The sequence below is a fragment of the Bos javanicus genome, chromosome 23 (genome assembly GCF_032452875.1).
Source record: "Bos javanicus breed banteng chromosome 23, ARS-OSU_banteng_1.0, whole genome shotgun sequence".
NCBI classification, from domain to species: Eukaryota; Metazoa; Chordata; class Mammalia; order Artiodactyla; family Bovidae; genus Bos; species Bos javanicus.
In genome coordinates this window covers 966,025-989,480 of record NC_083890.1, presented here as the reverse complement: position 1 = coordinate 989,480, position 23,456 = coordinate 966,025, and the positions used below count along the sequence as shown (strand labels likewise).

The 23,456-nt window shown below is 39.2% G+C and overlaps 1 protein-coding gene across 8 annotated transcripts in view; it reads left to right on the top strand.

The window, feature by feature from the left end:
* The first annotated feature begins 1,003 nt into the window (after positions 1-1,003).
* The window catches only part of KHDRBS2 (KH RNA binding domain containing, signal transduction associated 2), a 750,813-nt gene continuing 728,360 nt past the window's right edge, over positions 1,004-23,456 (top strand). For all 8 annotated transcript variants that reach the window (XM_061397774.1, XM_061397773.1, XM_061397769.1 and 5 more), the window contains exon 1: positions 1,004-1,312. In XM_061397774.1, the coding sequence (XP_061253758.1) occupies positions 1,222-1,312 (91 nt within the window). In that variant the 5' untranslated portion in view covers positions 1,004-1,221. The remainder of the gene's footprint in view (positions 1,313-23,456) is intronic.

The following is a 23,456-nucleotide window of genomic DNA, read 5'->3' as shown; positions in this document are numbered from 1 at the left end:
TACTAAAGCTGCATTTTCAAGTGCATTTGTGAGACAAGGATGGGCAGTGTTGGTGATACCCGGGGGGTTTAACTCTGCTTTATCAGAAGAGGAATAGCAATTGCACTTGGCGAAAGAGACTGCACATCCTAAATGACGGAGAAACGGGGAGGGCGGAGCAACTGTCGTTGCCTGCTTCCTAGTCCCTTCCTTCTTCCACATGTTTTTCTAATTCCTTCACAGACTGATTATGTGGCTTTTCAGTTTTAAAATTCAGCCTCCTTCCAGAAGGCCCCTATAGATAGGGACTGGGGAAGGAGGAACGGACGGAAGAAACCCAGTCAGTCCCGCTGTGACTGTCCAGTGGAGGCGCGTTGCTGTGCGGCGATACAGCCGCGGAGCCGCTTTATTTGTTCATCAATGATGTTCATCAATTTGTTCATCAATGCAGCATCTACTGCATCCCCTAGATACAGGTCAAGCCCACTGGAAACAGCAGCCACCCATCACAAGCAGTCTTCACTGTATTTCCAGAGAGGGAGCGACGCCGATCTCTGCGCACCGAGCGCGTGTGCAGGCAGGAGAGGGAACACCTGAGCCTCCGGATGCGGGAGAAGTCGCCTCTGCGCTCCTGAGGCGCTCCCGGCGCTCTCCCGTCCTCGCTGCGCGCTTCCTCGCCCCATCTCCCCGCTGTCTCGGACTCCGGCTTCTCGGTTACGGCCTTTCCTGCTCTTCTACGCTCGCTCCTCCGCAGAAGACAGACCGCTCCTTACACCTGGGCTCCACAGCGGAGCGCGCCTAACAGCCTGAGGGCGCCGGCTGTGAGGAGAAAGCACGCGCACCTTCCTTGCTCTCCTCCCGGCGGCCCCGCCTCCTGCCAGTTCGGCCGACCGACGTGCGATGCTGCCCAATGGCGACTCTCAGCCGCTGCGGGCCCCGCCCCTCAAGGCACACCCGCCAATGAGCGCTTGGCAAGGGCGGGACGAGCCCTGTGCCCGCCTCCCTGTCCAGGCCGCCGGAGCAAGCCGTCCTGGGCTGGAGCGAGGTACGGCCGCTCGACCGGCCGGGAGGCTTCGCACCGCTTCTGCCCTCTGCGGGGCGGGCGGCGACGGCCCAGAGAGGGCGCCAGACCCCGGCCGTAGCTGAGGCGGGCGGGCGGGCGGTGGGCGAGCAGGACGGCGGGAACGTGCGTCCGGCGCACGGAGCCCTGAGCCTGGCCGGGGGCCGTACGAAGTCCGCGCTATGGAAGAGGAGAAGTACTTGCCTGAGCTGATGGCAGAGAGAGACAGCCTGGACCCGTCCTTCGTGCACGCCTCGCGCCTGCTGGCCGAAGGTAGGACTTGCCCCCGGGTGGGCGTAGACCGCCGTCCCCCGTAGCCGCGGCGGGGCTCGGGGAGCGGAGTCCGGGAGGACGCCTGTCTCCTTCGCGGAAACTGCCCTGGAAGATGCTCGCCCAGAGCCGCGGCGGAGCTGGTCCTTGGGAGGCGGGTGCTACTCCCTCACTCCATCCGCGGCTGAATCCGGGTAGCCCGGAGCGGCGGGCGCTGGCTGTGAAGACAGTGCACTTTAGGATCACTGATGGAGCGACGTTAAGGAGCTGAGTGGTCCACCGGGATGTTTTAACTCCGCCAAGGGAAGGGAAGTCAGTTTGGAGTGAATGGTGATCAGTGTGGTGTTCGATGAGCTTCTTATCTACAAATCAGTATTTCTTTTTCTTTCCCTTTCCCCACTTTTCTCTTATTTCTCTTTCCGTTCTGATTGAGAAGTGATTTTGATTTCCTTAGTCTAATTACAGTCTTTCCTATGGAAAGTCTTAGTATTACCCTAGATTAAATTATGCGTGTTCTGTTTGTGAATGTGGAAGTGGCTGAAATGCATATCCGTTTATTTGAGGTGTGATGATTGGGTGCTCTGGGAGATGCTGGTCCCTGGGAACCCTCCACGATTGATCAACTGTTGCACCAAGTGTGCAGTTTGTGTGTGTGTGTGCCTTAATGTTAAAAGAGATTTAATTCCCCGAGGAACATAAATATCTTGTCTTTTGTGTTCTCTTGAAGGGTTGTTTAAACACACACACACACAGGAACTTCTGTATGATAGAAATATTAACCTAATTACTTCCATTTATCTTGAAACAGTGCTATCTAACTGCTAAAGGTACCCAAGATATCTGTAGCAATCTACATTTACCTTTATAAAAACTAAAGGCTTTTTTTTGGGGGGGTGGGATGAATGTCTCAGTAATGAGTTGCTTCATCATCAAATTGACTACAATGCAGTTTTGTTGCTTAGGTTCTTAGGAACTTAGCAAAACTAAAAGTAGTAACTTTCTTCTCCTCAGCCCTTCAGCATCAAAAGAAATGTTTTCTTTTGTGAGATTTAGTTTTACATGGAAAGAGAAATTCTAATCCTCCATGTACGAATTAAATAGGCATTACACTTATTTAAATGTTTTATTGATGGATTATTATTTGCAACAATAAAGTATCAGATATTTTTCTATTTTGTATATTAAGTAATTAAGAAAAACAACAATTGAAATATTGAACGTGTGAAACAAATAAACTACTTTTCAGGGGACAAGTTGATTTTGTAGAGGGTTTGGGATGGAAAATGCAGTCCTTCTTACTACTTTCTTGGTTACTGAATAAAAAAATGAAACCTAAAATTGTAAATGAAAGTCAGTTAAAAAATTAAACTCTCCCTGTACTCTATTAAAAATAAATAAACTACATAAAATAATAGGGACATTGAAAATTAATGGATTAACAAATGTTCAAAATGATTAAAAATGCAATTGTGTTCTTAAATCATCTATTTCAATGCATTTTCCAGAAATGTCTTCATTTAGCTGGCAAAGTCTTTAAAATAGAAAAATTTACAAATTAATCATGTTCTCAGACCTGCTAATTGGACTTCTTCTGGGGACAGTAGGCTAGATGATTAATTCATCAGTCATTAATGAGAGTTAGTGTACTGAAAACTGCCAAACTAAAGCAATGCATGTGAGGAGCTCTAAACAGAGTATGGAAGTATTTCTCTGTGGTAAAATAGTCAGAAAAGTGCACCTGGTTCCTTAACATTTCCTTAACATTTTATTTTTCTCAGAAATTTGGTTTTTTGATACTTAGGAACATCTTCCTATGTACTTTGTAATTTAATATTTTCCCAGTAGGGGGAAGCATGTTCTGCTTTTGTAACGAATTAGAAGTAAAAAATGCCTAAATAGAGAAATGTCTAAGGAAGAAACAAAGATAGGTGTCCACATTTCAGAGGAATCATAAGGAGGAGGAGGAGGAGGAGGTGAGTAATGATAATAATCTTGAGTATATAAAGAGACTCTTTGCAACTGGCTGAAAGATCCACAAGATCTAAATTCTCTAATTGTACCCAAGCCTCTTCATGTTCTCATGGAACAGTGTCCTTCTGAATAAACCTTAACGTACATTTTACATTACAGATCTTTCATTGCCTTTTCAAAGGCCGTCTACCTAGATTCTTAGGTCTTATTTCAAATCTCTATAGGAAATTGTTGTTGAGATAATTTTATTTCTCACCCCTGGAAATGTACTGATTGAAGGCAGTGGCTATAAATACACCTGACATAGATGTTCATTTGGAAAGAAGGTGTTCCAAGAAGTACATTTCAGCCAGCACTGTTCAGACTGTCTCAAGACTGAGTGTGTAATAAAAATGATCCAGATGATTCAGTTCTTCAGAATGATTTTCTGGAAGGTAATATATACAAGGTCAGTGATGTAAGCCACTGAGCATTCATAATGATTTGTTTTGCTGTTTTGATTGGTGGTAGATGCAAATCAGTGTGCCATTGTGACTACAGACTTAGAATTGAAGGTCATGGGGTTAAAAGTGCTAGTTTGCTGGTTATTTTGTTATTTTTGTTGTAGTTTATTACTTCACTTTGTTTTGGCTGGGTGCTTTCAATAGGAATGAGTCTGACAAAGCTGATAGAAGAGCCTGAACATTATATGTACTATGTTGTTACTTAGAAAAGATCTTGAATAATATGTTTTGAATAGTATAATATTGCTTGAGTAATTCAAATAATTTTCTTCTGGATTATAATATTATTTATTATCTATTTGTATGGAAGGTGCTTTGAAGTATGATAAAACAGCAGATTCAGCACAATCCTTGAAGTTACACTCAGTCTCTGAATTTGCTTGCCAGATGAAATTAGATGAGGTTATTTATATCTATGATACTTCAGGGAAGCACACTAAACTGTGAATCCAGATACCTGGATTTTAATTCCACTTTTGCCTAAAATGAATCTTGGTAAATTTCTCTTCCCTGGGCCAGTTTTCTTGTCTTTCAAATTGAGGAGCTGGACTAGATGATCTGTATGCTTCTTTGTAATTCTAATTAAATCTGGGACTCCTCCTGATGCAAAGGAGTGCAGTTTGTATATTCAGAATACCAAAATCAGTGGTTAAACCTTTTGGAAACTTTTTCCGTTTCTTAGGTTAATGATTAATAATATGTTTATTGCATTGTATTGCAGTTTGAGGCATACACATTATTTTGGGCACTGGGGACAGATTTATGTTCTTACTGAACTATTTTCAATGCTTGGGAGTTAAAAATGTATATACATGGAAATATTCTTTTTTGCATCTGTTCAAATGTATATGTTCAATTATGGTAATTCCATACCTTTAGAAGGATTAATAAATTATTATCCAATTCAGAGTGTTTGAGTTCTCTGTCTCTTCACAAATATTGGAAAATTCATCATTGTTTTGGTTTACTCATCATATGATAAAGTCAAATATTGCTAATATCCCAACAGTTCAAGTATTTTTAAAAAACTCTGAATGCTTTTTTCAAACTTTTGTGAAAATTTTGCCCTTCCATTTAGGATTGGCCTGTTTGCAGGTGTGGGTGAATGAGAAGAACAAGGATCAATAATTTTTTACAAACGCTGACTCATAGTGGTTTAACTACATTTAGATTTTCAGTAAGGATTATTTTTAATTTTGAATGTGTTCCTTGAAATATTTAAATATGGTGTGTTCTTAAGATAAAGGTATTGGTATAATATCTAAAACCCACTTCTGATAAAAACTAGTATTCATGTGACTTTTCCTTTGATCAGTGTAATCACTTTGCTTTCCCAATAAATTTGGGATAATCCTATTTATGTTTCTTAAAACAAAAAATGGAAAAAATTAACTTAAAGATTTTCTTTGATTTGAAAGATATCTTTGATCTGCAGTTAAAACATATTTATTATGTAGTGGAGAAATTCTGCTTTAACAAATAAAACACTTGGGATAGAATCTTGACACCCCTGCCAACTAAGAAATAAAGGATATTTCATTTATTTACTTTCTGATCCTCAGTTTCTTCATTGGTAAAACAACAAAACTAATATCCATCAGGCATGGTTCTTTTAAGGTTAAAAAAAATACTGTTTGTGACATGTAAGCTATATTTTAAAATATAGATTTTATACAACCAAAGCAAAAACTGAAGCAGAAAATATAAGATAATACTTTTAAGATTGTCCTTAGCATTTTAATGACATTATGGACTTGACGTCAAATTGAAGTTTGATTTTTTAATAACATGAACATTGACTCACGTTAGTACTTAATTTTTTGAATTATTGCTGAGTGAAATTTTAACTCATAAGCCAAATTATGAAATAAATTATCTTATGAAAGATGGTTCTAATGAGTGTTTTTAAAATATGTTCCTTCTGTCAGTGCTTGCTTGTCCATGTCTGACTTGAGCCTGATTGGACCAGGACATAGGTAGCTCAAGACTAATTCCACATTTGCTTGGCTGTCACTCTGGGCAGCTGATTTCATCCTTCTTTTTTATCAAGGGAAGTGGATCTGTCTCTTCCAACGTTCTTCAGCCTCCTACTACCTAGAAACTCCTGTACTCTTTTCATTCCCCAAGGATGAAATGCCTCTTTTTGTTCAAGGCTGACTTGTTCTCAGCATCCTTAACCCTGGTGTCCCTCTTCCCCCAGGCCTGTCCTGTCATTATGTCCTTTCTTTAGTGGCTCCACCTTCTTCTTCCCCATCTTTCCTTGGGGCAGCTTGTAAACATGATTCAACTAGAATCACTTTAAAAAAAAATAGAATACTTATTTCACTTTCCAAAAGTAATATTTCCAAAAATAATCTTTCTAGACACTTTTCCTCCCTTGTTTCCTTCCAGTTTCTGATACTGTGAGTCTGTATTGCTGCTGCTCACTTTCTCAGTTTACCTTCCACAGCTCTGTTCTGGTTGCAGCCTCCCATTTTGTCCTGCAACCAGAGGCTCCAATGAGAATCATCTAATTACCAAATCCAATAAGATGTTTCTGACCTCTCATCAGGGTACTTGGGTGTATTTTTCACTGTTGGTCTTTTCCCAATTTTTTGGTTTCTCCCTTGGCTTTTGAACACTACACACTGTTGGTTTTCTCTTCTCTCTGTTACTCTCAGAATCCTCCCTCTTTTTCATCATCACCCCAGCACACACACCCTATCAGAATGGTTCATTTAAAGGCAAGGTCTAACCACATCATACCTTTAAATGCTGTTCTGGAAGGCAGGCTGTCTCAGACCACAGGCCAGCAGAGGAGAGGGGTGGGGGGTGGGGGTGCCTCCTGGATGTTCCCAGGGCAGGGAGAATCCAGGCTCTCCCAGGTGCCCAGGAGAGTGAAGGGCCCTTCTTGTTGATCCCCATGTGACCTCTAGTGACACCAAGATGGGTGGGGAGAAGTTCCAGCAGGGGTGAAAGCTGCTCTGACACCCACTGGCTTGGAGGGGGAGTATGCATTGCTCCTGCTCCTGAGGGTGGACACCTGGGTCTCCACATGGCCTCTGTCCCCATTGCCAGTGGAACAGAACCCTCGTTGCCCATTCAGGCCTCCAGTTCTTCTAAAGAGAAGGGGTGCCCCTTCACAGCAGGGAAAAGCTGGACACCTCAGCTCCCTATTTACCTTTCTTGACTGAGGTGAGCATGAGACACTGGTTTTGGGGCCTGGTTTTGTTTTCTATGTCTGTTCTTTGGCTAAGGGAGGGTGTTTGTCATTTAAATTTTTTCTGTCATGCAAGGTTGCCCTCTTTCTAGTCCTGCTGCTGGAAAGAGCAGGCTTTGCTTGAGCCTTTGTTTTTGTCTCTTTCTGTCAATGTTTTTGGTTTGCTAACCTCTTTAGCTCCCACTTTGGTGTATATGAAGCACAAGAAAATCTGGGGAAACCACTACCTAGTTCCCATGGTACCCAGCAGGGCTGCCTTCTTCCACAAAGTCTTTTGTGTTTATTTTATGTATAATAACCCGTCGCCATTCATTTGTGTTATAATATATTTCTTTATAAGGTTTTCTTGTGAAGGTAGGTTCATTCTTATACATTAATATTTCATTAATTATTTATGTAAGAATTAGCATGACCAGGATAAATCCATTTGGGTAATCAGAATGCAATATGAGATCCAGATTTTTGGTTTAATTAAGTATAAATCTAGACTGGAGCTCTGTGTCCCCATGGCAGCTGTAGAAAGGAAAGATATTTTAGTAACCCTTGGAGATGATTCCATAATGTCACCAGCCTTTCCTATGTCCGTATTTGTTCTTGTCTGAATACAGAGAAGAAATGTAGCTTAATTGGAATTATATTAAGACCAGTTGGTTTGTTTAAAGCTATTATCAGTGTAAGACAATATATTAATAGATTGTAATATAATCCTTTTCTTAAAGCAATGGTGAATTTCAATGAAATATTTTTTGGGGCTCTGAAATCACCACAGATGGTAATTGTAGCCATGAAATTAAAAGACGCTTACTCTTTGGAAAGAAAGTTATGAACAACCTAGATAGCATATTAAAAAGCAGAGACATTACTTTGCCAACAAAGGTCTGTCTAGTCAAGGCTATGGTTTTTCCAGTGGTCATGTATGGATGTGAGAGTTGGACTGTGAAGAAAGCTGAGCGCTGAAGAATTGATGCTTTTGAACTGTGGTGTTGGAGAAGACTCTGAAGAGTCCCTTGGACTGTAAGGAGGTCCAACCAGTCCATCCTAAAGGAGATCAGTCCTAGTTGTTCATTGGAAGGACTGATGCTAAAGCTGAAACTCCAATACTTTGGCCACCTCATGCGAAGAGTTGACTCATTGGAAAAGACCCTGATGCTGGGAGGGATTGCGGGAAGGAAGAGAAGGGAACAACAGAGGATGAGATGGCTGGATGGCATCACTGACTCGATGGACATGAGTTTGAGTGAACTCCGGGAGTTGGTGATGGACAGGGAGGCCTGGCGTGCTGTGATTCATGGGGTTGCAAAGAGTCGAACATGACTGAGCGACTGAACTGAAATAGAAATAGATTAAAAATAATAATAGAGTGCTGGTTAATAACTGATCTCTGAAATGAATGTTAGCAAATACCCATGTTACATGACTTTTTCATTTTATCCAATGGAGTGTTCTGAAATAGTCACGTTTTGTTTGTCAAAAAGTTGAGACGTCACAGCTCCATATCCTTTTGCTCAATTTTTAAAAACTATTTTTGGAAGCAAATAATTTGTAGCATATTCTCCAGTGCTTACCTTACCCTCTGAAACACTACTTCCAAAAAATTTCTGCAGTAGAGAGTGATTAAAAAAATTCAAGAACAAATGAATGACAAAGTTTTAGGTCCCTTACTATAGATATAGTTCAGGTAAAGTCTGGGGGTCAGTTTGTAGGGCAAGAACTCTACCACACTGAACTATGTGATTACATTTGCCCTTGGATGTGTGTTGGTAACACTCAGTGTGTGTTATTGGTATGTGAAGAGATGTCAGATGTTTAATTTGTTAGTTTTTAAAAATATACATGATATAAATTAGCAGTATATGGTGACAACTGCTGGAGTTTACAGACTGTTAGTGGTACAGGGATTCTGAGGAAGTCATGGTGATCATAGATCTTTGTCCTCATCATCTCTCTGTCATCATCATTGATGGGGAGATACTCTTTGTCAGTCACTAAACTATACAGTGGAAGTCAGAAATAGATTTAAGGGCCTAGATCTGATAGATAGAGTGCCTGATGAACTCTGGAATGAGGTTCGTGACATTGTACAGGAGACAGGGATCAAGACCATCCCCATGGAAAAGAAATGCAAAAAAATAAAATGGCTATCAGGGGAGGCCTTACAATAGCTGTGAAAAGAAGAGAAGCAAAAAGCAAAGGAGAAAAGGAAAGATATAAGCATCTGAATGCAGAGTTCCAAAGAATAGCAAGAAGAGATAAGAAAGCCTTCCTCAGCGATCAATGCAAAGAAATATAGGAAAACAACAGAATGGGAAAGACTAGGGATCTCTTCAAGAAAATTAGAGATACCAAGGGATCATTTCATTGAAAGATGGGCTCGATAAAGGACAGAAATGGTATGGACCTAACAGAAGCAGAAGATGTTAAGAAGAGGTGGCAAGAATACACAGAAGAACTGTACAAAAAAGATCTTCAGGACGCAGATAATCACGATAGTGTGATCACTCAGCTATTTCAAACCCTGAAAGATGATGCTGTGAAAGTGCTGCACTCAATATGCCAGCAAATTTGGAAAACTCAGCAGTGGCCACAAGACTGGAAAAGGTCAGTTTTCATTCCAATCCCAAAGAAAGGCAATGCCAAAGAATGCTCAAACTACCGCACAATTGCACTCATCTCCCATGCTAGTAAAATAATGATCAAAATTCTCCAAGCCAGGCTTCAGCAATACCTGAACCATGAACTTCCAGATGTTCAAGCTGGTTTTAGAAAAGGCAGAGGAACCAGAGATCAAATTGCCAACATCCGCTGGATCATGGAAAAACAAGAGAGTTCCAGAAAAACATATATTTCTGCTTTATTGACTATGCCAAAGCCTTTGGCTGTGTGGATCACAATCAACTGTGGAAAATTCTGAAAGAGATGGGAATACCAGACCACCTGACCTGCCTCTTGAGAAACCTATATGCAGGTCAGGAAGCAACAGTTAGAACTGGACACGGAGCAACAGACTAGTTCCAAATAGGAAAAGGAGTACGTCAAGGCTGTATATTGTCACCCTGCTTATTTAACTTATATGCGGAGTACATCATGAGAAACACTGGGCTGGAAGAAACACAAGCTGGAATCAAGATTGCTGGAAGAAATATCAATAACCTCAGATATGCAGATGACACCACCCTTATGGCAGAAAGTGAAGAGGAACTAAAAAGCCTGTCATGAAGGTAAAAGAGAAGAGTGAAAAAGTTGGCTTAAAACTCAACATTCAGAAACCGAAGATCATGGCATCTGGTCCCATCACTTCATGGGAAATAGATGGGGAAACAGTGGAAACAGTGTCAGACTTTATTTTTTTTTTGGCTCCAAAATCACTGCAGATGGTGACTGCAGCCTTGAAATTAAAAGACACTTACTCCTTGGAAGAAAAGTTATGACCAACCTAGATTGCATATTCAAAAGCATAGACATTACTTTGCCAACAAAGGTCCGCCTAGTCAAGGCTATGGTTTTTCCAGTGGTCATGTATGGATGTGAGAGTTAGACTACGAAGGAAGCTGAGTGCCGAATAATTGATGCTTTTGAACTGTGGTATTGGAGAAGACTCTTGAGACTCTTGAGAGTCCCTTGGACTGCACGAATATCCAACCAGTCCATTCTGAAGGAGGTCAGCCCTGGGATTTCTTTGGAAGGAATGATGCTAAAGCTGAAACTCCAGTACTTTCCCACCTCATGCAAAGAGTTGACTCATTGGAAAAGACTCTGATGCTGGGAGGGATTATGGGCAAGAGGAGAAGGGGACGACAGAGGATGAGATGGCTGGATGGCATTACTGACTCGATGGACGTGAGTCTCAGTGAACTCCAGCAGTTTGTGATGGACAGGGAGGCCTGGCACGCTTTGATTCATGGGGTCACAAAGAGTCGGACATGACTGAGTGACTGAACTGAACTGAACTGATACATCTGTGTCTCTTTTGCTGTCTCCCTTACAGGGTTATCGTTACCATCTTTCTAAATTCCATATATATGTGTTAGTATACTGTATTGGTGTTTTTCTTTCTGGCTTACTTCACTCTGTATAATTGGCTCCAGTTTCATCCACCTCATTAGAACTGATTCAAATGTATTTTTTTAATAGCTGAGTAATATTCCATTGTGTATATGTATCACAGCTTTCTTATCCATTCATCTGCTGATGGACATCTAGATTGTTTCCAAAGTGTTTAATACAGTTTGAGTTTATTTGTGTGCATGATGTGGGAAAGTAGTCTAGGTTGATTCTTTTGCATGTAGTTGTCAAGTTTTTTCAACACTATTTGTTGAAGAGGCTGCCTTTTCCCCATCATGTGTTCTTGCCTCCTTTGTTGTAGATTATTGACCATTTTAGTGTGGATTCATTTCTGGTCTCTCTATTCTGTACCATTGTTCTATGTCTTTTGCTGTGCCAGTATTATACTCTTTTGATTACTGTAGCTTTGTAGTATACTTTGAAATCAGAGAGTATGGTACCTTCAGCTTTGTTCTTTATTCTTAAGCTTGTTTTGGCTCTTTGGGGGTAGAGAAAAATTTCATTGCTACATAATGCTTTCATAATTATTACCTAATTTATTAATTGTTTAATACTCTGTGTTTAAGATAGTAACAAAGAACTTAGAATTAATATTTATTGGATTAAAACACTAAATCCAGAAATTCATATGCTATCAGCCTGTGGTGCATTGAGTAATATATGATTTTAAAATGTTATTTCTTACAATCTCATCTGATTTATTTAAAATTGTAACAAAGGACATTGCTTGCTTTCTGCTTTAAGAACTCTTGCTGTCTAACTCTGCAGTGAATGGAAAGTGGCTCATCTTTCTTCTCCCAAGTCCGCCTTCCTTTTAGCTGCTTTAGTAGCATTGTGTAAAACATACGTGTATGTACTTAGTTGTGACTGTCTGTAGTGACTTCTGTTATAATTTTAGTAGCACATTTCTCATACTGTAAAGTGGGGTGCCTAACTAGTTATGACTCATTGACACAAATGTGTTTCTATCAAAATGGAAAACTGCTGTTGCTGCTAATTCTGATCTCTGGAGCATAGAGGCACGTATGGAACAGGTTAGACCATAGAAGCTGTTAGGGACAAAGTCATGAAGAAATTCATGCCCTAATTAGTTAAGCATTTATCCTTTTAATCAGACAGTTCAGTCGCTCAGTCGTGTCCGACTCTGCAACCTGAGGGACGGTGGCAGGCCGGTTTTCCCTGTCCATTATCAACTCCTGGAGCTTACTCAAGCTCATGTCCATAGAGTCACTGATGCCATCCAACCATCTCATCCTCTGTCATCCCCTTCTCCTGCTTTTAGTCTTTCCCAGGATCAGGGGCTTTTCAAATGAGTCAGTTCTTCACATCAGGTGACCAAAGTGTTGGAGTTTCAGCATCAGTCCTTCCAATGAATATTCAGAACTAATTTACTTTAGGATGGACGGGTTGGATATCCTTGCAGTATAAGGGACTCCCAAGAGTCTTCTCCAACACTACAGTTCAAAAGTATCAATTCTTTGGTGCTCAGCTTTCTTTATAGTCCAGCTCTCACATCCATATGTGACTACTGGAAAAACCATAGCTTTGACTAGATGCACCTTTGTTGGCAAATTAATGTCTCTGCTTTTTAATATGCTGTCTAGATTAGTCATAGCTTTTCTTCCAAGGAGCAAGCATCTTTTAATTTCATGGCTGCAGTCACTATCTACAGTGATTTTGGAGCCCCCCAAATTAAAGTTTCTCACTGTTTCCATTGTTTCTCCATCTATTTGCCATGAAGTGATGGGATTGGATGCTATGATCTTAGTTTTCTGAATGTTGAGTTTTAGGCCAACATTTCACTCTCCTCTTTCACTTTCATCAAGAGGCTGTTTAGTTCTTCTTTGCTTTTTTCCATGAGGGTGGTGTCATCTGCATATCTGAGGTTATCGATATTTCTCCTGAAAATCTTGATTCCAGCTTGTGTAAAGGAGCAATTTTAGGTCTTAAATAAATAGCAAAATTATCAATTTTTTAAAATCTACTTAAACACTGCTACTTAAACAACTGTAGTACATTGATTTGAGATCTCTTCTGTTTTTCTCATGAAAAGCTAGCAATATGGACTACTAAGAGCAAGTGTTTTTGTTTTCTAACCTAGAAGTAGATGTATTGCCAGTATCTGGCTTTCAGGAGGAGAGAACTCTGGCTGTGAGAAAAGGAAATAAAGTCCTTAAAACAGGATACAGGAAAACAAAACTACACTAGCTCTGTTATGAATTGTCACTACTTTTCCTCATTTCTTAATTTTGGTTCTGGAAAATGTATTAGGTATTATGCTGATTCATTATAATCAAAATAAAGGTGATAGAGCAGTAGAAATGGAAATGCTAAGACCTAAAAATTAAGGGGACCTCATGATTAGTTTTGTCACAGAGAGTGTGAAACTGTTTTTAAAATGATTTTCCTGTAGAATATAGCTTCCAAATTTGATAAATTTATCTAAGGTACTGTATCAGTCTTATGAGGGGTCACTGGGAATTTCAGATGAAAAGCTCAGATGTCTTTCATTTGCTCAGGAGTAAAGAAGCAGAGGTTAAGGGCTGCTTGAGAGTGTAGTGGCATCTTCATTTTCTCTGAAGCACTGGAGGTGACATACAAGTTGGCTGTTGTGACGTAGGAAAGTGGCTGCCACTGAGTCCCATTCAGTCTAAACACATAACTTAGCTCAAGCTCCTCTGACAATCAGATTTGGATTATGGGATCAATAATTGTATTTAATGAGAAAGTCATTCTTCCCTTCTATCCAGAAGCATACATAAATCTGAGTCTTTAAGATTAATGTTATTAATTAATGTATAATTAAGCAAATTATGCATAAATTAATAATATACATTATATATGTAAATATACTAGTATACATAAATTATATATAATTAAGCATGATATACATAAATCTGAGTCTTTAAGATTAATGTTCATGTTAGTATTACTGATATATCATTTGAGCTTCAAACAGATCTTTGCAAAATGTGTAGCAGTGATTGCATCTCACTGACATTGGAGCTCAGGCCTGAAAGTTCACACTTGGCCTGTACCCCAGAGCCACTGGAGAGTGCACCCCTGTTCCCCACCAAGCACTGAAGAGTCTTCCTGTGGGCAGCTGGGCAGCCCAGTTACTCACCTATACCAACAGGTAACAGACTGTCCTGTGTGATATCAATCCCTTTGAGTTGCCTTGGAAAAGAGACTTCATAGCCAGAGTGCCACTGACATAAATATTGGATTGTGTGCACTAGAAGTTCTCTCTAAATTCTGGAATTACCCATGATTATTTTCATTATATTTTTAGTAATTCCTAAATTTTCTAGTGACTGTATTTTTTTTCTAATTTTATTTTATTTTTAAACTTTACATAATTGTATTAGTTTTGCCAAATATCAAAATGAATCCGCCACAGGTATACGTGTATTTATTTTTTTTAATCAGAAAAGTATTCTTAGATATTCAAGCTTTGAGTTGGTACTTTCAAAAGGTGTAATTCTCTATGAGCTGGATGTGCCTCAACAGCCAGATAATTATACCTGTTGAAAGTACCAACTCAAAGCTTGTATATCTAAGAATACTTTGAGAGCAGAGACTGCTTCTCTCCTGGACTGGGCTTGGGCTTTGGAACCTGGAACCTTGAAAAAGGTTTTTTTTTTTTTCTTGCTCCTTCTTGTCTCTGTGAAAGGAAACATTGCACCTGATTACCTGAGGTCTGTGTCTCCCCTCACGCTGGCACTGTCCAGGATGATACCTTACCTGAGAAGTTAACCTGACAAAACGTGGGAGATTTGAGCTGCCTCCCTGGGACCACTACTGGTAGCACTACTTGTGTAGATCAATTGCTAACTGTCAGACCTGCCCTGGGCTTCAGGTCAAGCCAGGTTGTCCCAGGAATTACAGGACAAAAATATTTCTTGTAATCAGGTAAAGACAGGAGATAGATGTGAGCTTAAGCTTCTGGGAAGAAGCAAGCTACATGGCTCAACTGTTAAAAAAAAAAAAAAAAAGCTTGTTAAAGACCAGGTTGAATAAGAAGTTTGAAACTCTTGAGCAGGTCAGGAGAAAAGGAGTATGCAGAATTTGTCTGCTTGTCACCAAGAAAACTGTGGACCTGGTCTTATAGTTTTCTGGCACTAACTTAATATTCACAGTGAGTTTTCAAAATAAATATGATTTATTAAAGTAAAAATAATTAGTAATAAATGATTCAAATCTCTATTATAAAGGGTTAATTGCCTCACATTTCTGTAAAATTAATCTGCTTTCATATTTATTTAAAATATTCTTATTTTCGATGGTTTTAATAAATCCAAACAGATAATACAGTGTTTATGGAACAGAGAAGGCAATTAGCTTATAAAACACTGGTTATGTGCAGATCCATGTCTAGTGTTTTATATGTTCTTAACCTATCCAGTAGCCTGAGAAGAAGGCTGATAATGGGAATTTGTCAGGCTGCACTTTGTGGTGGTCTTAGTAGAGGAGAGGCTGCACCTAATGGTTAACGTTGAGACTGAGATTCAGATGTTGTGTTCAGATCCCAGTGGCAGTGCTTAGACTCTATAATCTTTGAGAAATTTCTTATCATTCTACACATCTTGTTTTCTCATCTGTAAAATGGAGATTACATCTGAGCTAACGCTTGTAGTTCTGAAGGTAGAGCCGTCTGCATCGCTGATAAAGTGCATGATACACGGGATGCACTTAGTGAAGTAGCTGCTGCTCCTCCTCCTTGCGACCTGGTTTTTCCTCATCTATACAGCAGCTTGTTAGATGAACACTGTCTTAGCCCTACTTGGGGAGACTGAGGATTAAAGACTATAGGCAACTAGCCTATAGTTGCTTAGTTTATCTGAATCCCATGTTTCCATCTTTTCATTCTGTATCTTTTCTCCTCTTGTGCATCATGAATGCATGAAAATGAGTGCTTCAGTCCCTTCCCCTGCTGCTGAGTTAGCATTGCTGTCCCTCTGGAAATTGTGGAGAAAAAGTACAATTCTTCAAATGTAGATGCAGGTAAGAAACTGGGAAAAACAGTAACAGATGATTCCCTTGGGTTACTCAGCCAGAAGGGCCCCCAGGAGCTGCTTTTCAAAGTTTAAGGTTCTTCTTCAGCCCTCACATGAAAGTTTTTGCTTGGAGTTTGTTTAATAATTTGTATCAATACAGGATTTTATTAAAGATTCAGTCTACTAATTTAACCTTATCATGTAAAAGTTTGTAGGGTGGTTTTACCTGGGATAGTGCAGTAGGATGCCCTGTTTGCCAGGGTATAGGGATACATTCCAAAAAGCCTAAGGATTCACAGACAAATAATGACTGTTCCTACAGGATATTTTTTAAAGCATGAAGAATAAGAGTAAATAGACTATTGCATGATTGTTAGGGTTTAAAAGAGAACAAACTTGGCTTAAAATGTCTGATTTTGACTCCCCATTCTGCAACGGTACCTGAATGTGGTCTGGTTATTTACCAGCCTTTATTAGTGTCTTACATGGTGGCCTTCACTGTATTTTCCTCTTATATGTCACATGAACTTCTGACTCCCACATCAAAACTATGGGGTGGGAGTATTAACACATGCTACATTAAATAAAATTCTCAGAGCTACCTTGAAAATAGTTAGCATTAATCATTTCTATGAGAACATCCTCCATTAGTTTCTGGTAACTGATATATGAGTGAACTTGAAGATGATCCGCTTGCTTTTGGAACCTGCCTGTTTATTTTTCTTATTTTATAAAATCACCTGTGAAGCAATTACATTTGCTTGGACCTGAGTGGAGTTGACCTTCACTTTGAAGCTCAGGATTATGTTATGACTCCCTATGCAGATTTGAGAATTTGTGAAGAAATTGACAATGACTTTTTTTTTTTTTTTTTTAGGCCATGCCACAGTTTGTAGGATCTTAGTTTCATGACCAAGGATTGACTTTCAGCCACTAGGGGGCAATGAAAGTGCTGAGTCCTAACTACTGTATTGGCAGTGAAGTCCTGACAATAGCTTTTTGTCTCTAACATTAATTTTGGACTTAGAATATGCCATGTGGTTTGTAACACTTTACTACACACATCATCAATTTAACAGTTCTATGGTGGTATCATTACTGTTCTTTCATGGTCCCTCTGTAATCCAGCCACTTTCAGAAGCCTCAGGGGACATAGCTCTGGAAAAGTGTGCAGTATTTAAGTCACGGCTTCTCTGCCCTTGTCCTGTTCTCATCTGACTTCACACCATGTTCATTCCACGGCTTATGATTGTACAGTAGCACTGGTTTCTTTTCTCTTCCTGTGTAACTGTTTGTTCTTTCCTATCTTAGAACCTTTGTACCATTTACTTTCCTGTGGAAGCACGACCCCCAGAGCTCTGCATGACTGACCACCTTTCCTCACTCTTGCCTCAGCTCTGAATGACTGTCCACACCAGCTTAAATCAGGAAGTCTTCTGCCTGACCCTCTCTCCCATTACCATCTTTTCTTCGATTGAAAACATTTGTCACAAACTTAAATCATTAACTTACGTCTATTCTTACTGCCCTGTTGTCTCCTTTTATGCACTGTAAATTCCATGACTGCAGAATTCTTTCTTGCTGTGGTTCACTGTATCTGAAAAAGTACTTGGCATATGCTAAGCCTGCACATATTTGTGGAATGATTGACTAGACACAGTTTAGAAAGGTTACAAACTGTGTCTGTCTATCATCCTGGAGCTGGTGAAGAGGCAACACTATGAGTCCAAGCCCACTCTCCTCAAAGATAAGAGAACATCAAATGCCTGATTGACAACTGGAAGAAAACTGTGCAAGTTATAATGTAATAGATTTGCCACATTGGTTTTATTTTCTCACCCTTTTGCAAGGAAGAAACACCATGTTTGGGTTCCTCTTGCACCTCTTACCTCCAAGGTATGTGTTTCTGTGACAGTTATGCTCTGGGTAAGTGTTTCCAGTCTGTGTTGAGGGTTGGGCTTTCTTACCTGTGCTGTTCTGCATGGCTGCTAACTGGCAGGAGGATGCTCTACACAGAGTCCTTGGGCATCAGGTTCCAGGGTGATGTGTGTGCCCACAGTTATACCAGAAAGAGCAAAGTTTTACTATTTCAAAAAAAGTACTGCTAATTGTAGTAGTTTATAAGTCTAACATTCAAAGTCATTTAAAATCATTTAAGGAAAGGTGAAAGACATTTGGGTTATCAAGATGAGATGAAAATATGTACTCCAATAACACAAAGTAGAATAATTATAAATTGTCACAAGATAGCTTGTAAGAATTGTTGCAAATGTATTAAGGTGATAATAGGATTTTCTCTTTCTCGTATTCTTCCTTTTCCTTCTTTGGTGAGTCAATTTTATTTATCCACATTATAGGTAATTTTTTAAATAAAATGGAACCTGAGTGTCAAGCAGTTTTCAAGTTGTACACCCTGTAGCTTTATTTGAAAGGGAGAAAAAAACAGAGACAGAGACAGAATGGAAAGAGAGATATATTCAGATCAGTTCAGTCACTCAGTCGTGTCTGACTCTTTGTGACCCCATGGACTGCAGCATGCCAGGCCTCCCCGTACATCACCAATTCCCGGAGTTTACTCAGACTCATATCCATTCAGTCAGCGATGCCATCCAATCATCTCATCCTCTGTCGTCCCCTTCTCCCACCTTCAATCTTTCCCAGCATCAGGGTCTTTTCAAATGAGTCAGTTCTTCGCATCAGGTGCCCAAAGTATTAAAGTTTCAGCTTCAGCATTAGTCCTTCCAATGGATATTCAGGACTGATTTCCTTTAGGATTGACTGGTTGGATCTCCTTGCAGTCCAAAGGACTCTCAAGAGTTTTCTCCAACACCACAGTTCAAAAGCATCAATTCTTTGGCACTCAGCTTTGTTTATAGTCCAACTTTCACATCCATACATGACTACTGGAAAAACCATAGCTTTGACTAGATGGATCTTTGTTGGCAAAATAATGAGATATATTACCTTAATGAGAGTAAAGAGAAATATATTACCTTAATAATTTTTCTGATCCCCCGCAAAATTTCTTGGAGGGGTATATTGAACATATGGTCTCAACCAGCTCTTTCCAACAGAGGGGCGAGAGGAGAAAAACAGTAAAGATTTCATATTTTTGGGTGTCCATTATTTTGTATGAATGTGCATAAATGTTGTATAATTCATGTGTAAGCATACATTAAGCAAAAGCCCTCCTCTAGTTAAAACATGAAGATAGTCTTGCTACTTGGAACCTGTACTGAAAATGTTTATATTTGCCATTGTGGTAGCTTTATAGTATAATTTGTCCTTTTTATAGTTATGATTGTATTTTATATACACTTTTTGGTTTGTTTTTATTTCACACCTTAAGTACAGGCCTGATATTCAGATTCAAATTATCAACATACCAACTAGGAGAAGACAAAGGGTAACTGGAATATTTTTTAAATTTTATTTTCTTTTCTAAAATTTTATTGAAGTATAGTTGATTTACAATGTTCTGCTAACTTTTGCTGCACAGCAAAGTTATTCAGCTATATATGTATATACATGATTTTTCATATTAATTTCCATGTGGTTTCTTAACAGGATACTGAACATAGTTCCAGGTGCTGTGCTGTATACAGTAGGACCTTGTTGTTTACCCATGCTGTATGTAGTAGTCTGTGTCTGCTAATCTCAAATTTCCAGTCCATCACTCCCCCTTGGAAACCACAAGTCTGTTCTCTATGTCTGAAACATTTTATAAGGCCTTTCTTTGAACTGAGTTGAGCTTCCCTGGTGGCTCAGACTGTAAAGCGTCTGCCCACAATTTGGGTGACCCGGGTTCGATCCCTGGGTCGGGAAGATCCCATGGAGAAGGAAATGGCAACCCACTCCAGTACTCTTGCCTGGAATATTCCATGGACTGAGGAGCCTGATAGGCTACAGTCCATGAGGTCACAGAGTCGGACACGACTGAGCTACTTCACATGTGAATTCACAATTGGATAGAAGAGGAACATTCTTGACATTTGTTTTCTTTTAAATCATCAGCAGTATTGTCAAACAAGGTTAAAGTCATTTTAGCTTTCTTTATGAAACTTTGGGACAAATTAAAAATAAAATCAGTACATAAATATTGAATTAATTCATCCAGAGGCTATTAGGCATTATGATTAAAATAAAAACATTTTACTTATGTCCTGGTTTATAATCAGTTTGGTTGGAAATAATAAAACTGGTTAAAAAATTCCAATTTCTAAAATAAGGCTTAAATAATCTATTCACAGTAATGAGAAGGCATACTAGAATTTGGAATTTATTGATAAATGAATGAAAGCATTTGGGTCTGAAATAGGAAAAGTTTTCTTTAAAGAGAAGAAATTCTTTTAAGAGATGAACAGAGAGGGTATGCTATGTCTCTGGTTGGCAGATGATATAATGGGAGCAGAGACCCCTGGAAGCAGGAAGTGTAGCTGCAGACTGGCTTCTGTGATGCTCCCCAGAGGGCATCTGGGCTCTGCATTGCTGTGTGGCAATGAATATTATGTCACTGTTTATCAGAGCCTACTAGAAATATTAGAACCTGAGGTGAAGAACACATTCCTAACACATTTCTTATACCTATCCTCTTATAAATTCAGTGGACAGGTATTGTTACATGAAGTGCTAAGCCAGGAGTGTCCTCCTCCTTGGTAGCAAGTAAATTATTTGGTGATGTTAACAATGTCCCACTATGAGATATTATATATGGTAATGGAATCAGATTTTACATTACTGTGAACATTTAGCCTTCCATAGAAATCTTACTAGTTTCACAACTTAAAATATTTATTCTCTTCCCTTTAAAACTACTTTTACTGTTTTCTTTCTTAATAATTGAATTTTAAGTAAAAAGGTGATACCTTGCATGGGTGTAAGAAACATTATTTTTATTTTGGTTTTGAAACTAACTTCCATAATGTGTGATTTTATCAAATGTAAAATGTTCAATGTGTATGTAGATTAGGGTTCTTATAAAACCTAGAAGTTTTATTTTCTTTGCTGTGTGTCTGGAGAAGTCTTGAGGCTACTGTACAAAGGGGGACTGAAACCCAGAGTCAGGAGGCTAAACTCCAGAACTTTAGAACATCAGAGAACTCCTGACTCCAGGGAAAATTAATAGATAAGAGCCTACCAAAAAGTTTCCATACCTTCACTAAAACCAAGCTCCACACAAGAGCCAGCAAGTTCCAGTGCAAAAGACACCACAGTAATTCTTCAGCAAAACAAGAATGCAAGCCTAAACATTAAAAGATGGGATGCCCAAAGCCATAGCAAACCCGTAGACACCCCAAAACTCACTACAAGACAATTCACTGCACTCCAGAGAGAAGAGATCCATCTCCACCCAGCAGAACACAGACAAAAGTTCCCTCAACCAGGAAACCTTGACAAGACACTGGTCCAACCCTGCACACAGGGAGCAGACTCTATAATTAAGAGGAACCATGACCTCCCAGCCTGCAGAAAGGGCACCCCAAACACAGCAATGTAAACAAAATGAAAGGCAGTGAAATGTCCAGCAGGTGAAGGAACATAACAAAAACCCACCAAACCAAACAGAAGAGACAGGGAGTCTACCTAAAAAAGAATTCAGAATAATGATAGTAAAGATGACCTAAAATCTTGAAAACAAAATGGAGTTACAGATAAATATACTAGAGACATGGATTGAGAAGATGCGAGAAATGTTTAACCAAGGACCTAGAAGAAATAAAGGAGAGTCTATCAATAATGAACAATGCAATAACTGAGGTTAAAAACACACAGGAGGACAAGTTGCTACTGGGAGCCTGAGGACAAGAACATTGAGCACTAGCCATGCCAGTGAGGACAGGTCAATGTTCATATTTCACCCCCAAGAAGACTCCCATCAATTGCAAGATGGGATGCTCACTGGGAGGCAGCTGTCCTGTGACAGGTAGATCATAGGACTCAGAATCCTGGTCCCCTGGGCATTTCTAGACCCATTTGGCATATATTGCTGTTGATGTTACAATATGCCAGGACTGTGGACTGATGGTGGCCTTTCCTTCTGGGAGTCTCACAATAGCCATTAAGGGAGGTCCGTGCCTTGGTCACACTTCTCCAAGGAGATCCTTGAATCCTCATAGACCAAAGACTGAAGATCAAGCCCTGAGCCTGACTCCAAGACCATAGAATACCAAAGAAACAACCCGAGGGGATATTAAATAGTGAGAACTCACATAAAGGAAACCACTTGAATACAAGACCTGGCATCACCCAATCACCAGTAGCACCCTGTGCAGGACACCTCATCTAAACAACAAACAAAACAAAAATACAAATCCAATCATCAGCAGACAGGATTACAACCTCACTCAGCCTTGCCCATCCCAGGAAAAACAAACAAAAACTCAGCACAAATCTCATATAGAATTCTGTATCACTAAACTACCACTTAATAGAAAAACATGTACTCACTTTTTAAAATCCAGATGCATATCAGAATTTTTTTGGACTATTTGAAAAATAATAATTCCCAGATATTGCTGTTTTTCTCCAAAATCTAAAAAGCAATCCTGTTTAAAAACAACTGGGCTATCTGATGATCTTTTATGTTTATCTGTTTTTTTTCACTTTTTGTATTTTATAGTCAATGCTTCCATTTCATTTAGTTTATATTTCTGTTTTTTTTTTTAATTGTTGTTGTTCTTTCTCAAGCCTTTATCAAGTTCAGTAGTAAAGCATTAGTATGTATAATATAATATATTTTAGAAAACTTCTGTATTTTTGCCTAGCTGAATAAATTCATGACAGTTTGATTCCACTTGTTAGACTTAGTATGACTAGAATGCTAGATTTCTTATTTATATTCACGCTGATCTTTGATATAGTTCCATGTAATACACAGCTAAAAGTATAAAAAATTATTATTATAGTGATTAAAAAATTTTGAATGAAGCTTGAAACTTCTAATCCAATTCTGAAAATATAAACAAATACTATGTTGTAAAAGCAATAGGAAATTAAGTGATGCAGTATTATTAACTACAGATTTTGTTCAAATTTCACAAAATTTTATGCTAATGTCCATTATTTGTCTTCATACCTTATTCAAGACTCCACCTTGTATATAACTGCATTGAGCAGCCTCAATACATGCAACAAATCCTGGTAACTTCTTTTTTCATTTTTATTCCATTACAAATATTTTCTAAATATCCTTGCTATTGCTTCTTAGATACACCCATCATTTAAAAGTGGACATTTAATTCCAAATACATGGGATTTTGTTTGAAGTATCTTTAATATTAATTCATCTTTTTAATACTAGTTTTTCATTTAAATGCTTTCTTATGTGAAATCACCATCTGTGTTTTTTTCAGTCTTACTTTATTGAGGCCTTTGATAGCTAAATCTCTCTTGGTAAATGTCACTTTGCACTTGGA